A 15000-nucleotide genomic window follows, 5' to 3' on the forward strand; every position below is an offset into this window, starting at 1 on the left:
ATCAATAGGTGAACGAAGAGGCTAAAGTCCACACACTGAAAGGTTCAGTGATGAAGCAACTTTCCTCAGATCTTTTATCTGCAGGAGTACTGTCAGGATCCGCTCCGCGAAAAAGGTAGGTGAGCTTCGCCCTCAGTTGTAGGGATAGTTTGATCCAAAGTTTTCTCCTGTAAAGAGCTGTTCCTCTTGAAGTCTGAAGTTCTATGAAGATAGACCTTAGACGCTCTAGCAGACCTAGAGAGACATCTTCCTTCAGAGGGCAGATTCTCCAGGAGCTCCACCTCTTAGTAGGTAGGGCATCTTTAATAAGAATAGTTATATCAGAAAGAGATGCAGTTCTCCCACTTAATGTGGCCCTCATCTCCGGATAGGGCCACTATTTCACTAACTCTAGTCCCAGAGGCTATAGCGAACCGAAAAAATAACCTTCTAGGTTAGATGCTTGAGGGAACAATCCTCATTGTTCACAGGTGAGGCATAAAAAGGAGCAAAATGGTTTGAATTTAGTGTTGGAACTATTATACATTATAGAATACTTTTGTGTCAAAGGAAATAAATCAATATTTTCATTACATTTCTGTGCAACGAAAATTCTATTATTACTGAAGAGTATTTTCATACCTTTCAATGGCTATTTATCATAGAATTATTACAGAATAACATAGTCACTTCAATTAATATAAAGCTTTTACACAAAAGCACAGTGGTTTACCATTATTAGGAGAAAATATAAAAACAAATTTCTAAAAATTATTCTATAATCACTTCAACATGAATTTAAAAAATATTTTGATTGTTTACAGTGAAATATAATGGGAAATAAAGCAAAATTTTGAAAAAAAAAATTATTCCGTAATCAGCAGTAAAACTAACATGGAAATGTAGACTATTATAGAGTAAGTGAGCAAGTATATCAGCTGGTGAAAATCTCGTATATAGCTTTAGTAGCAGAACCACAGCCTTCTAGTGAAAGGGTTAAATGACAAATTCGGAGATAATTTGTATTTTTCCAAACCATACAAACCTTAGCTATTTACATAGGGTTTTACTTCGGCGTAGCTGAAGTGACGAGCCATCAGATTTTAACGAGGGTTAAACTACCCCCGCGCTAGTTAGCACGGGGGTAGGGGAGGGGTAGCTAGCTACCCCTCCCCCCTCCACACATTGGTGAGCTGCCTCACTTCACTTAGAGGTAGGACTTGTCTTGGGGGACAGGGCTGGCAGGAAAATATGTGTAAATAGCTAAGGGTTAGGAAAAATACAAATTATCTCCAAATTTGTAATTTGTTCCGTAACCGAAATACGAACGCTATTTACATAGGGTGACTTACCCTTAGGCAGGGTGGAAAGTCCTCAGCCTTACTGGCTTTGGCTTACCCGGGGACTCAGAATCCGAGTGCGAACCACTTCAAGAAAAAGAGTCCCTGCACCTCACAAGTTTCTTGCTACGCAAGAAACGAGCGGCCTACATAAGTTGTGTGTGGAGAGATGAAGTGTGACTCATCCTAGGAAGTTGACCTGAAGTCCTTTATATGGAATTCTAGGCTAGGACGTCCCCATACCACCTCGTCAGGGTATGGGGGACGCGACAGTATTGTACTTAATACTAGGAACACAAGGAAGCATGGTTTACCTGCAGAGGTTTGAGGTCAGCTATGCAGAGACCCAGGATGCTGCATTCCCCAAGAGAGGGGAGGATGAAGAAAGAAGTAAGGGCCAGACATACTCTTTCATTCACGCAGACTAAAACCGGGTAACAGTGCCCTCAACCTTCTGCTACTTGTCCATTAAGGAGCCTGAGGTTAGACCAGCTGTTGTGCAGCCACCACAGGGCCGATAGAAAAAGTATCGAGGCTCCTGTGGGTCACGTCCTGCAGGTAGTGGGCTGTGAAGGTCGTCTGACGCTTCCAGACTCCAGCTTGTAGAACCTGCGTTACAGGGAAGTTTCTCTTGAAGGCCAGGGACGTGGCGATGCCCCTACCATCATGCGCCCTAGGGCGACGTGACGGAGGAGGGTCTGGATTCAAGGCATGATGGATGGTCCGTCGAATCCAGGCTGAGATGGTATTCTTGGTGACCCTCCTCTTCGTCCTACCCGTGCTCACAAACAGGGCTTGCATGCGGGGACAGACTGCAGCTGTTCTCTTCAGATAACGTCTCAGACTTTTTACTGGGCAGAGTAGCAGGTGATCTGGGTCATCTGTTACGGAGCGGAGACTCACAACCCTGAAGGAGTCGAACCGTGGGTCCGGCACTCCAGGGTTCTGAGTCTTGGCAACAAACTCAGGGACGAACCTGAATGTTACCTCCCCCCATCCCCTTGAATGGGCGATGTCGTATGAGAGACCATGAAGTTTACTGACTTGCTTGGCCGAAGCCAGAGCGAGCAGGAATACCGTCTTCCAAGTCAGGTGTTGGTCACAGGCCTGGCGTAATGGTTCGAACGGAGGTCTCTTCAGAGCCCTGAGGACCCGAACCACGTTCCAAGGAGGCAGTCTCACTTCCGACAGAGGGCAGGTAAGCTCGTAGCTACGTATGAGTAAGGAAAGTTCCAGCGAGGAGGAAATGTCTATTCCTTTCAGCCTGAAGGCAAGGCTTAAGGCTGAGCGATAGCCTTTCACCGCCGAGACCGAAAGGCGCATTTCCTCCCACACATAAACGAAGAACTCCGCTATTGCTGGAATAGAGGCATCGAGGGGAGAGATACCCCTCCCACGACACCAACCACAGAAGACTCTCCACTTCGCCTGGTAGACCCCTGCGGATGACTTTCGCAGGTGTCGAGACATCCTTTCTGCAACTTGTTGCAAAAATCCTCTCTCGGTGAAGAGACGCTGGATAGTCTCCAGGCGTGAAGCCGAAGCGATGCTACGGCTTTGTGGAAGATGTTGCAATGTGGTTGTCTGAGTAGCTCGTGTCGTGGGGGAAGCTCTCTCGGGGGTTACATCAGGAGCTGCAGAAGGTCCGGAAACCACTCTGCATGATGCCATAGCGGAGCTATTAAGGTCATCGACAGGGTGACCGATAGTCTGGTCTTGTTGAGCACCCTTCTCATCAGACAGAACGGTGGGAAGGCGTAGACGTCGATGTTGTCCCACCGTTGTTGGAAGGCATCTTGCCAGAGTGCCTTGGGGTCCGGGACTGGGGAGCAGTACAGCGGCAGCTTGAAATTCAAGGCTGTCGCGAACAGGTCCACTGTCGGGGAACCCCACAAAGTAAGGACTTTGTTGGCTACCTGAGGATCCAAAGACCACTCGGTACTCACTATCTGCAAAGCTCTGCTCAGATTGTCGGCGAGCACATTCCTTTTGCCCGGAATGAAGCGAGCTGATAAACGTATCGAGTGGACTTCGGTCCATCTTAGTATCTCTACTGCAAGATGGGATAGCTGTTGTGAAAAGGTACCTCCCTGCTTGTTGATATAAGCCACTACTGTGGTGTTGTCGCTCATCACCACCACAGAGTGGCCCGCCAGGGTCTGTTAGAACTGTTGAAGGGCCAGCGAAACGGCCTTCAGCTCTAGCAGGTTGATGTGGAGGTACTTTTCTGATTCTGACCATAGGCCTGAGGCCCTCTGGTTCAGAACGTGGGCCCCCCACCCTTCTTTTGACGCGTCCGAAACAGCATCAAATCCGGGGGAAGGACGAGAAGATCCACACCCTTTCAAAGGTTGTCGTCGGTCAGCCACCACTGCAGGTCCGTCCGTTCCGCAGGTCCTATCGAGACCAGGAAATCCGGGGAATCGATGCCTTGATCCCACCGGGGCTTGAGCCGCCACTGCAGGGATCTCATCCTGAGGCGGCCGTTGGGAACTAGACGGGCCAAGGAGGCTAGGTGACCTAAAAGACGTAACCACGATTGGGCTGGAAGGTCTTCTCGACTGAGGAAAGGATCTGCGACCCTCCTCAGCCTTGCTATCCTGTCGTCTGATGGAAAGGCTTTGTGGAGATTGGTGTCCAATATCATGCCTAGATATACCAGTTGTTGTGTTGGGAGCAGAGAGGACTCCTCGAGATTTACCATGATCCCTAGATCTTGGCAAATTCCCAGAAGCCTGTCTCGGTGTTGAAGAAGGGTCGACTCCGAGTCTGCCAGGATCAGCCAGTCGTCCAGATAACGAAGGAGACGGATGCCGTTCCTGTACGCCCACGAAGATATCAGTGTGAACACTCTGGTGAACACCTGAGGTGCTGTGGAGAGACTGAAACACAGCACTTTGAACTGGTAGATCTTGTTGTCTAGGCTGAAACATAGGTACTTCCTGGAAGACGGATGGATTGGGATCTGGAAGTACGCGTCCTTCAGATCCAGTGTGCACATGAAGTCTTGCGGTCTCACTGCAAGTCTGACCATGTCTGCTGTCTCCATGCTGAACGAAGTTTGCTTGACAAACTTGTTCAGGGCTGAGAGGTCGATGTCGGGTCTCCAGCCTCCAGACGCCTTCTTTACAAGAAAGAGTCGACTGAAGAAGCCTGGGGAGCCGTCCACGACCTCCTGGAGAGCATCCTTCTTGAGCATGGTCTCGACTTCTGCCTGAAGGGCTAGCCCCTTTGCCGATCCCGTGGCATAGGAGCTCAACGACACTGGATTCGCTGTCAGGGGAGGTTGAGATGAAATGAACGGGACGCGATATCCTTGTCCGACCACAGAGGTCGTCCAGGAATCGGCCCAGAGTTGCTGCCACCTGAGCACGCAACTTTGTAGGCATCCCCCCACAGGTGGACACGCAGGGGGATTGCCAATCCTAGCGCTTGCGTCCTCGGCCGCTCCTTCTAGGATTTTTGCCTCCCCTGGAGGACTTTGCGCCCCTCTTGTCTTTGACAGGAAAGGGCTGCGGTTTAGAAACCTTGGTCTTAGCTGCCGGAGCCTACTTCGGTGTCCTGCGAGGCTGCTGTTATTGTTGAGGAGCTGGAGGCTTGTAGGGCCGAGATGTAAGGGCCTTCTGGAGGAGCGAATCTTGACTCGTCTTCCTCCACCTCTCAGCTGTCCGTTCTACGTCCTTGGGCTCAAATAGGCTTCCTCCAAGGATGGAGGAATGTCTGAGCTTGCTGACATCCATAGCGGGGACCTTCGGGTGGAACCTCTGTCACCGTATCACGGCGCTTGAGAATCGAGTTAGCCCACAGGTTAGTGACCTGGTGAGCTAAAAACTCGATAGAGCGCGTTCCCGAGAGGAGGAAGGTCTCCAGGGCCTTCCTATTACTGTCCTTGGACAAGTCCTCAGAGCGCAATAGGATGCCCAGAGACCCTAGCCAGACATCCAGCCACGAAGTGGTCTGCATGGCACACTTCGCAACCTTCTCCTGGCTCAGGACCTCCGACGCCGTGAATGTCACCTGCCGGGCGTTGAGTTTCTCTACTGAGAGACCCCTAGTGAGCTCTTCCACGGAGTGGTGGAGGGGAAGAGCTAAACAAAGCGACTCCATGATCTCGAAGTACCTCCTCTGCTGCACGCGAGGAGGTGGGAGGAGCTTGTTCCCGGCAGAAGAACAGCTGGAGGAGGCGAGCTCGGAAAGCTGGCCCTCGACTTTGTCCCTGGCGCTCTTCACCCCCTGGGACCAGGGCAGGGCTGCACTGGTCTTGGGGGGCTTCTGAATGCCATAAACCTGGTCCAGGACAGTATCCTTGCCTTCGTGAGGGGCAGTCTCAGGATCCTTGAAACTATTGAGTTGCCTCATTAGTCCAAGGACCTGCCAGAAGGCGTGCTCCAATTCGCGCTGCTCTCCTCCTTGTGGACTGGCAGCTAAGTCTCCTGTCCCCATTGGCTCTTCCTGGGGGGACACGCAGACGTTCTCCCGGGGAAGGGCTGACTCTGGACGAAACCTCGACGATGATTTGGGTAACATCTTGGAGTCCTTGGGCTCCCTCCTGGGAAGGATACAGGACTCCAGCAAAGTGGTCTGGAAGGTCCCTCCTACGCGAGATGTTTCTCTTCCTTGAGGTGGGGTTCCTCCCACTGGTGCCGTGGGAGAGTGTCTCACCTCACTGGATTCTCCCGAGGGCGGGAAAGGTTCGTCCACAGGAGAAGGAGAAAACGTCTGCGAGGGGGAAGGGGCCTTCCCGACGGACCTCTTGGGAGCCAGCTTAACCCGGGGAGAAGTCACCGCAAAATCCACTCCTCTCCTTCTCTTCAGTGAGGGCTGGCTTCATAGCCTGCACGACCGCTTTCATCAGGGAACTGAACCAAGGCTGGCGGTTGACCGACGCAGTGTCAGCGACCCCCGCTGGAGGGAAGGGGATCGGTTGATCCTTCGGAGTGGATACTACAGGGCCTGCCTGAAACGAAGAAAAGGAAGAAGAATGTTGTCCGGACCTCTCCGATGACTCTTCCTGCTCCTGGGCGCGTGCTTAGCGCTTCCGCGATGGTGATCGCGAGTACGATCTGGAAGTACGCAGCCCCGGTACCTCGCAAGGCTGGGTGCGCTGCGAAACCCGGCGGGAATCGCGCCGGGGGTCGCGCTGGTGCTCGCGCGATGGTAGGATCGCTGGATCGCGCTGGCGTCCGCGCGCTGGCAGAACTACCGGGTCGAGCTGGCGCTCGCGCGATGGCAGAATCGCGGGGTCGCGCGTGGGTGCTGGGTCGCGCACGGGCGACTGTTGGCGCGCGCGGGCGAGCTGGCGAGTGGGCGCGTAGGCGCGCAGGCGAGGGTGTGCGTGAATGCACAGGTGAGCGCGAGTGCCTGGGTGATCGCTGGCGATCGGGAGAATGATGGTGCGTAGGTGAACGATGGAGCCTATGCGAGATCAAGCTCGTTGGCGAGCGATGGCGTGTTGGCGAGTGATGGCGTGTTGGCGAACGATGGCGTGTTGGCGAGCGACAGCGCGTTGGTGATCGATGACACGCGGAACGCGTGGGCGACCGACCGCGCACAGGTGAGGTGGCGCGTGGGCGAGTCGGAGCCCTGTGGCGATCATACGCGTCGGCGCGATGGCGTGTTAGGGAGCGTTTGCGAGCAGGCGAAGGATCGCGCGGGCGCGTAAATAGAACGCTGGCGTGTAGGAGATCGCTGACGCGTAGGATGGCGCGCCGTGGCTGATGGTCTCGAAGGTGAAGTCTCGTGGGCGGGCTCAGGAGTTGGCTCGTGGGCGTGTGGGCGCGCATGCATTTTAGTGCGCGCTGGAGACTGGAGCGCAGGCGGTGGTCAACGCGTAGGGGAATGCTGGCGAGGCAAAGGAACAATGTCCTTGCCTGCGCCCAGATCCGTAGATCGTGGGCGCGCGGGCGAACATTGGCGCGCGGGCGAACGTTGGCGGGCGGGCGAACGTTGGCGCGCGGGCGAACGTTGGCGCGCGGGCGAACGTTGGCGGGCGGGCGAACGTTGCCGCGCTAGGCGCGCATCAGGAACTGGGCGTGCCGTAGTGCGCTGATGCGCCGGAGGTTGACGGCGCTCAGGAGACTGTTGACGCGCAGGACGCGCAGCAGGGGCTGAAGTGCGCGCGCGCGCAGGCGAGTGCTGAGCAGGAGCGCGCTGGCGAGCAGGTGAAAGCTGGCGAGAAGGAGAGCGCTGACGAGCAGGAGAGCGCTGGCGATCAGGAGAGCGCTGCCGATCAGGAGAGCGCTGGCGGTCAGGAGAGCGCTGGCGATTAGGAGAGCGCTGGCGAGAAGAGTCTGACGACTCATCTGCCGTAGAGCGCTTGCACGCAGGGCACTGACGAGCAGGAGAGCGCTGGCGACCAGGTGAGCGCTGGCGAACAGGAGAGCGCTGGCGAACAGGAGATCGCTGGCGAGCAGGAGAGCGCTGGCGAGCAGGAGAGCGCTGGCAATCAGGAGCGCGCTGGTGAGGAGAGTCAGGAGACTCTACGGCAGGAGGGGCTGGCGCGCAGGAGAGCGCTAGCGAGCAGGAGAGCGTTGGCGAGCAGGAGAGCGCTGACGAGCAGACGGGCGCTGGCGATCAGGAGAGCGGTGTTGCTTGCGTGCTACTGAAGGGCGCGCAGGTTAAACCTGGCGCGGAAGGGCCTCACCCACATTGTGAGAGAAGCCCTTCTGCCCCAAAGGGACCGGTGCTTGCGTAGGCAAGGAAGATCTGGCAGGCGCAGGAGATCGCAAACTATCAGCAGAGAGGTCCAGAGGAGTTACTGCTACGGTCTGCTGCCGACGAGAAGAGTCCTTCACAGGGGACGATGAGGATGACGACCCGAAGAGGAGGCGCCTCTTGACTCCCTTGTAAGGAGAAGGAAGGCCTCGGCGACGAAGAGGAGGGCGAGCCTTACGGCGAAGACGACCTCGAGGCAGGGTATCAGCATCGTCGGTCCTCCGAAGAGGAGTCTCTGTTAGTGCACTCCCCCGAGGGGGAGCAACACTCGCAGGAGAGACCGTTGGACCCAGCTTCCCCCTCTAAGGATGTTCGGAGGGGGAACCTAGGCCTTCAGCAACAACAGCAACAGTAGCAGCAGGGGTTTGACCCGACCCGTAGGACGCCTCTGTCACAACAACGTCGTCAATAGCCAGGGGATCTACCTCTGGTATTACCGGCGACTGTTGGACAGCTGCCCCCAACTGGATCAGATCAAATAGGGCTTCCTTGGTGGGCGAGCCCTTAAGCCCCAAGGAAGCCCAAAGCTGGAAAAGATCATCATTAGACACAGTTTGGTCGTAATCTACAAAATCAATAACATCCTCCCCCGGAGGAGGAGGGGGAGCTGCCTCGCTATGGGAGGCAACGCCCTCTCCCGCACACCGAGTTTGGGAAACAAAAGAAGGGCCTACGCTACCACTCGGCGGCCTCTCACGAGAGACCGAACAAGTGGGAGCTTCGGAGGAGGTTCGGGCAACGGAAGAAGAGTCCTTGGAGCCTTCCTTCCCCTGGGGGGAAGAACGGTCTCTCTTAGACCTCTTCTTACGCCGCCGCGCAAACCTCTCCCACTGGGAGGTAGGCCACTCCCGACATTCCATACACAGATTATCACTACTACACCGTTGACCTCGACACTGCGGGTAAAGGGTGTGAGGGTCTGTCTGGATTGCCGACATAAAAGTTCCGCATGATGGGAAGCAAAGGTAGAGGCCAACTTCAAACAAACACACACTGGAAGAAAAAGCAAACAAATTAAGGCTGTCAATATGCGAGGACGGGACAGAAACGTCTGTACATCGTCCGAGCCAAAAGTGAAGTGAGGCAGCTCACCGGTGTGTGGAGGGGGGAGGGGTAGCTAGCTACCCCTCCCCTACCCCCGTGCTAACTAGCGCGGGGTAGTTTAACCCTCGTTAAAATCTAATGGCTAGTCACTTCAGCTACGCCGAAAGTAAAACCCTATGTAAATAGCGTGGTTTGTATTTCGGTTATGGAACTAACACATTTTAAACTGAAACATACTTTTAATGTATGCACATCCTTACAAATACGCAAAATAAAAAAGAAAAATCCAAACAGTACTCAAAATATGTAAAATTGATTAATGATGATAATTATAACTAATGTGCAATAATGAAATTTGGAGATGATGACAATGAAGGTAAATATACTGTATAGCAAAGAAGAGCATTACTGCTCTTCTGATGACACCACTTCAGCTGGCCCTTCATCAGGTGGTGCAATATCCTATAGTCTATTTTTTATAGCGGTGCATATTTGCACTTGACTCACAGGGGTGCCCTTTTAGCTCGGAAAGGTTCCTGATACCTGATTGGTCGGAAGTATTTTTGTCCGAACACCTTCATTGTTCTCGAATGATTACCAAGTAATATGAATCGAAACTTATTTATTAACCTATATTTCTCCATCAGATATATGTTTAGTCAATAAACAATGTGAAAGAATGAATATATTATAAAGAATCGTCTTGGTAAGTCTAAATTTAATAACACAATCCGCCGAAGTCAACGACAGCAGCTGGTTTTCGGATGCACGCTTTGTAATTTTGTAATTTTTCACATATTTTAACACAAATTGGGATAGATTACACTCACCATAAGTTAAACATGTTATTATAAACTTTCTTTGAATACCAGAACTTACCAAACACATGGAATTAAAAAAAACCAATATTTGTGAAAACTTATGGGGAGGTAAAAGAACAGCCTCTAGCGGCCTGGCGGAAAAAACGATCCCTTCTGACTCGTAGACGCAGTTTGTTTTTATCTTTCGTAATATAGTTCGGCCTATTCCTTTCAGTTTAGATAGTCTTACATTGTTTCTCTTCGTATTATTTTGCTTAGTATTTTCCCACATTCCTGTTCCTCACCGAATATCTATCTATTTTCCCCGATATCCCTTCTTTCATATATGGGATATTCCTTATTTCTTATCCTCTGTCGAAAGTGATGGCTTGAAGGGAAGCGCGTGCTAGTCTCATTAAAATAGTGTAGAGGCGGGAATAAAAAAATACTATGCTTAATATCAGGTTTACAGAATAGGTTATACTTGCTACACAGCATAAAATTTATGTTGTTATTATTATTTACATACTTACTGACGTAAGGTGCAAAACATAAGGAATCGTAGTGCGGATATCACATAGGCCTACAGTATATGAAAGAAGGGATATCGGGGAAAATAGATAGATATTCGGTGAGGAACAGGAATATGGGGAAAATACTAAGCAAAATAATACGAAAAGAAACAATGTAAGACTATTTAAACTGAAAGGAATAGGCCGAACTATATTACGAAAGAAAAAAACAAACTGCGTCTACAACTCAGAAGGGATCGTTTTTCCACCAGGCCGCTAAAGGCTGTTCTTTTACCTTTAAGTTTTCACAAATATCTGGTTTTATTAATTCCATGTTTTTGGTAAGTTCTGGGATTCAAAGAAAGTTTATAATAACATGTTTAACTTATGCTGAGTGTAATCTATCCCAGTTTGCGTTAAAATATGTGAAAAATTACAAAATTACAAAGCGTGCATCCGAAAACCAGCTGCTGTCGTTGACTTCGGCGGATTGTGTTATTAAATCTAGACTTACCAAGACGATTCTTTATAATATATTTATTCTTTCACATTGTTTATTGACAAAACATATATATGATGGAGAAATATAGGTTGATAAATAAGTTTCGATTCACATTACTTGGAAATCATTCGAGAACAATGAAGGTGTTCGGACAAAAATACTTCCGACCAATCAGGTATCAGGAACCTTTCCGAGCTAAAAGGGCACCCCTGTGAGTCAAGTGCAAATATGCACCGCTATAAAAATAGACTATGGTTGTTGTCGTCATTGTCCAGTATAGTAACTTCTATTTCTACAAACGGATAGTAGCTTTTGGTTTCATTTTTCAAGGATGAGGAACATAATGATCAGCTGTTGATGATGCAGCCTTTTCTTTTGTATTATGATGTTCTTATATACTTCCATGGCTCAGTTGATTGCATTTCTGAACAGCAATGCACAAATCTTCAACAGGCCCCAATCATCAGCCATTGACAGTAGTTCTTTTTCTGTTTTTGCTAGAATTGAAAGGCATTCTAATATTAGGTCGACTTCCTCTTCTTCCCCGGGAATCTAATGTTCTTGATCCTCACTTGTAGACCTCATCACCTCCATCAAATCTTCATCCGTTAATGGATATGACTGGGCTTCAATAGGTCACTTACATTGTTGGTAGTTATATCTGTGAAGCAATATCCTTCAAGGAATTTCACCAGCCTCACTTCCTTATCTACTGCAGAGTTGTGGATTTCATCAGGAGAGAATACCTTATAATCGTTGACTGCTTCTGGCCACAATTCCAGAGAGCATTGACAGTTTTTTCCTTCATCTAAGTAATTCTTCAGCAACAAGTTATCATCCATATTCAAAGATTCAACCAAGTGTTGCAAGGATTTTCGTGTATATAGTACCTGGAAAGCATGAATAGTACCTTGATCCGTGGGCTGAATCTGCGATGTTGTTTGGAGGTAAGAATTCTTCTACCTGTACAATCTCACACGATAGGTCGATCACATGGCCTCAAGCATTTTTTGTAAGGAGTACTTTAAAACCAAAGTGTTTTCCTGCAAGATAAAACTTAACTTTGGGGATGAAGCACAGGTGAATCCAATCTAATGTTAGTGCTTTTGTTATTCATGCCTCTTGGTTATGGATCTAATGCACTGGAAACAAGGTTTTTATTTCAAGGCCCTTGGGTTTTTGGACTTTATCATGAAGCCCACAGCATTTTCAACATTATAGGAGTAACGCAATCTTTATAGTCATTGAATCCAGGGGCTATGACCTCTTCCTTCACAAGGATAATATTTTATTTCTCACAATTGCTGGGAATTAGGTCCTATAATGCCTGCTGGTGATGTGGTCTAATAATATTTTTCACCTTATTAATTCTTATCTTTCTCACTTAAAAGAATCTTAATTTTAGTTACATGGAACCCTGATTTTCAAAATGTATTTTGAGATGATTTGTTGCAAATAATCTAAACTATAAGTAATTAATGATGTTAATCATTTTCATCAATGTGGGAGTCAGCAATATGAACATCAAAGGAGGTTTACAAAAACAAATTGAATTCTAATAATAAAATTCCTTGTTTCTATAATCACCTTGTCAAGAGGATAGGGATTAGTTTTGACTTCAAGAATGAAAAGGCAAAGGATGTGGCTTGACAAACCATTGGTGATTTTCATTAAACTAGAGTGTCTCATTGCTTTATTGTTATAGACATAAGTCTAATGGAAAGATAGGTAACAGATTTTTTTTTTAAATTTAAGTGTAAATGTCAGTTGAACTGCAATTTCACAGGGAAGCAATATGAACAAGTGAGTATTGAAATAAATCATATTAGCAAAATTTCTTTTAACTTCAGCTCTTTGCTGTAAACTAGAAGTTTACTGAAAAACAATCCTGTCTTATCTATGCTTTATAATTTGTAAGAAAAAAAAAGAAACTACAAGCATATACATATATTAAAGTACAGTGACAAGATTACCTGTAGTTATAGGTTGATCTAGCTTGCTTATTCCGGAACGTCTGCTCCATCAAGAGGGGCATATAAAGTGCATTCTTCCACTGCCTGCTAAGAACTACAACTCCCTGGAATGTGGATAACACAGATATAGGTACATTAATTAACATCAATGTTCCAACTCATAAACTTCCATTATATAGAGCATATTAATTATACCCTAATCTTGAAGTTAATTCCATAACTTTCAAATCATCCTTAACATAAACCTAATCAAGAGAAGGAAGGTATGGTAACTTACCTGTCTTAATGTAGCTAATTTTGGCAAATGTGGAGCAGTGAGATTACTTTCAATGGTGCGTGAGGAAGATTGCAGTACAAAGCGACGCAATACAGTACAAAGCTGACATGAAGGATCCTCTTGTAATGTCTGACTGAGAGGCATTAATTTCAGGTACTTATTCTGGAAATAAAAAGTTCAATACAGTATTTGATATTCAAGTCAAACACTACTATTCAGCAAAGTTACAAAAAGGTGTGATGAGTCTACCTTATAAATATCTCATCTTAGCAAAATTTCTAAAACACGGAAAAATAAATGTGGTCTGGAAGCTCTAAATTATCTGAAATGAACACTAATACTGATAGTGCATAATATATGAGGTGAATAGGTATAAACAAAGGTAAATATTGAAATGGGAAGTCATTAAGGTCATTTCCTATCTTTAAATACATCAATATATCTTACAAAATTCAAAATTATCTTTCTAGTTATTTGAATTAATAAGTCTATGATAAAATTTACACAAAGGAGGTGCAGCGAGGAATACGAGCTACCTGTTTTTGTTGCAATTACTGTAACTAATAGCAAAGAGTAGTTGTTGATGGACATCATAGTGACTATAAGAATGTAATATCTGATAATCCTCAAAGTAGCATTCTTAGCCCACCACTTTTCCTTCTAAATAAACATGTATTTTGGCCTAGAAAACAAACTTGTTGCATATGGTAGATGATGCTACTCTCCTAGCATTAAATCCATCTCGTAGATCTGAGGTTACTGAATCCCTCGATAGAAATCTAGCTAAAATTAGTGCATAGTACAAATTATAGGGCATGCAGTTCAAGACTAAAATAACTCAAAGTGTGATTGTAAGTAGGTTAAGGACAGTGGTTCCTCAACATTCAGACCTCTATATTGATAATGTTTCTTTAGCTATATATGATTCCTTTAAAATTTTATGTGATTCTTGATTGTAAATTTACTTTCGAGAAACACAGTTTTTTCTTCAACTGCACAAAAATTGTCCTATTGAAAGTCTTTTCAGATTTTAGATTATCAATCTACCAAAATACTTAAATTCTTTCATTATAACTTATTTCGTATATTGTTCTTCTGTCTGGTATTCAGCTGTTGATGTTCCAGTGTCGTTTGTCTTGTACTTCAGTTTCTCAGTTGTCTCAATAGTGATATGACCTCTTCAGATTGTTTGATTATTACTGCACATTAAAATGTCTTCCCTTGGTTTTGTTAGCAATTACTGCCTTGAGTGTGCGCAAGAATATTTTCTGAATGATGATCTGCATTCCCTTTGTATAATGAATAACCATTGTGAAGTGTGTGCTTCCCTCAAGATATCTCTCATGGGAAAGTAGGTTTCAATGGCTGCAAAACAAATTAACAGTTTAAAGAGTAAAGAAACTTCCTGTTAGTCAGGGCTAAAGCCAAAGAAGACTAAGCTAGTTGATTATAGTGGGCATGACAATGAGACACTCCTCCACTTTTAGACTAATCACATCATCTGCCAAATTTTGATAGTGATGAGCCTCATAAGCTCGTAACATCCCTAGCTCACTTTGCCAAGTTCAGTGGCCTAGTGGATCCTCTCTTAAAAATGATAATTCTGGTACTACTCAGCCCATTGCTAATCTTCAGGCCTTATTCACCTTGAAGGTAGCCTACCTCAGCAATCCAGGATTTTATGTTCTTACAACAGGTAGTATTCCTATCTACATAGTTCCTTAGGCAATTGCAAACTGATGGGGTTGAATTACTAAAAATTATTTTATAGAGAAATATATCCAAATTCTAATATATACTTTTCAGTTTACTTAGTACAAACGGCCCACCTTTCTACCAACTTCTTGTAAAAAGTTTGA

At 47.0% G+C, this 15000-nt stretch overlaps 1 protein-coding gene across 1 annotated transcript in view; it reads right to left on the reverse strand.

The window, feature by feature from the left end:
• The window catches only part of tweek (transmembrane protein KIAA1109 homolog tweek), a 789520-nt gene that overhangs the window by 388640 nt on the left and 385880 nt on the right, over positions 1 to 15000 (reverse strand). The window contains 2 exon segments of the mRNA XM_068348609.1: positions 12865 to 12968; positions 13142 to 13303. Of these exon segments, the coding sequence (XP_068204710.1) occupies positions 12865 to 12968; positions 13142 to 13303 (266 nt within the window).

This window comes from Palaemon carinicauda, chromosome 24, assembly GCF_036898095.1.
Source record: "Palaemon carinicauda isolate YSFRI2023 chromosome 24, ASM3689809v2, whole genome shotgun sequence".
NCBI classification, from domain to species: Eukaryota; Metazoa; Arthropoda; class Malacostraca; order Decapoda; family Palaemonidae; genus Palaemon; species Palaemon carinicauda.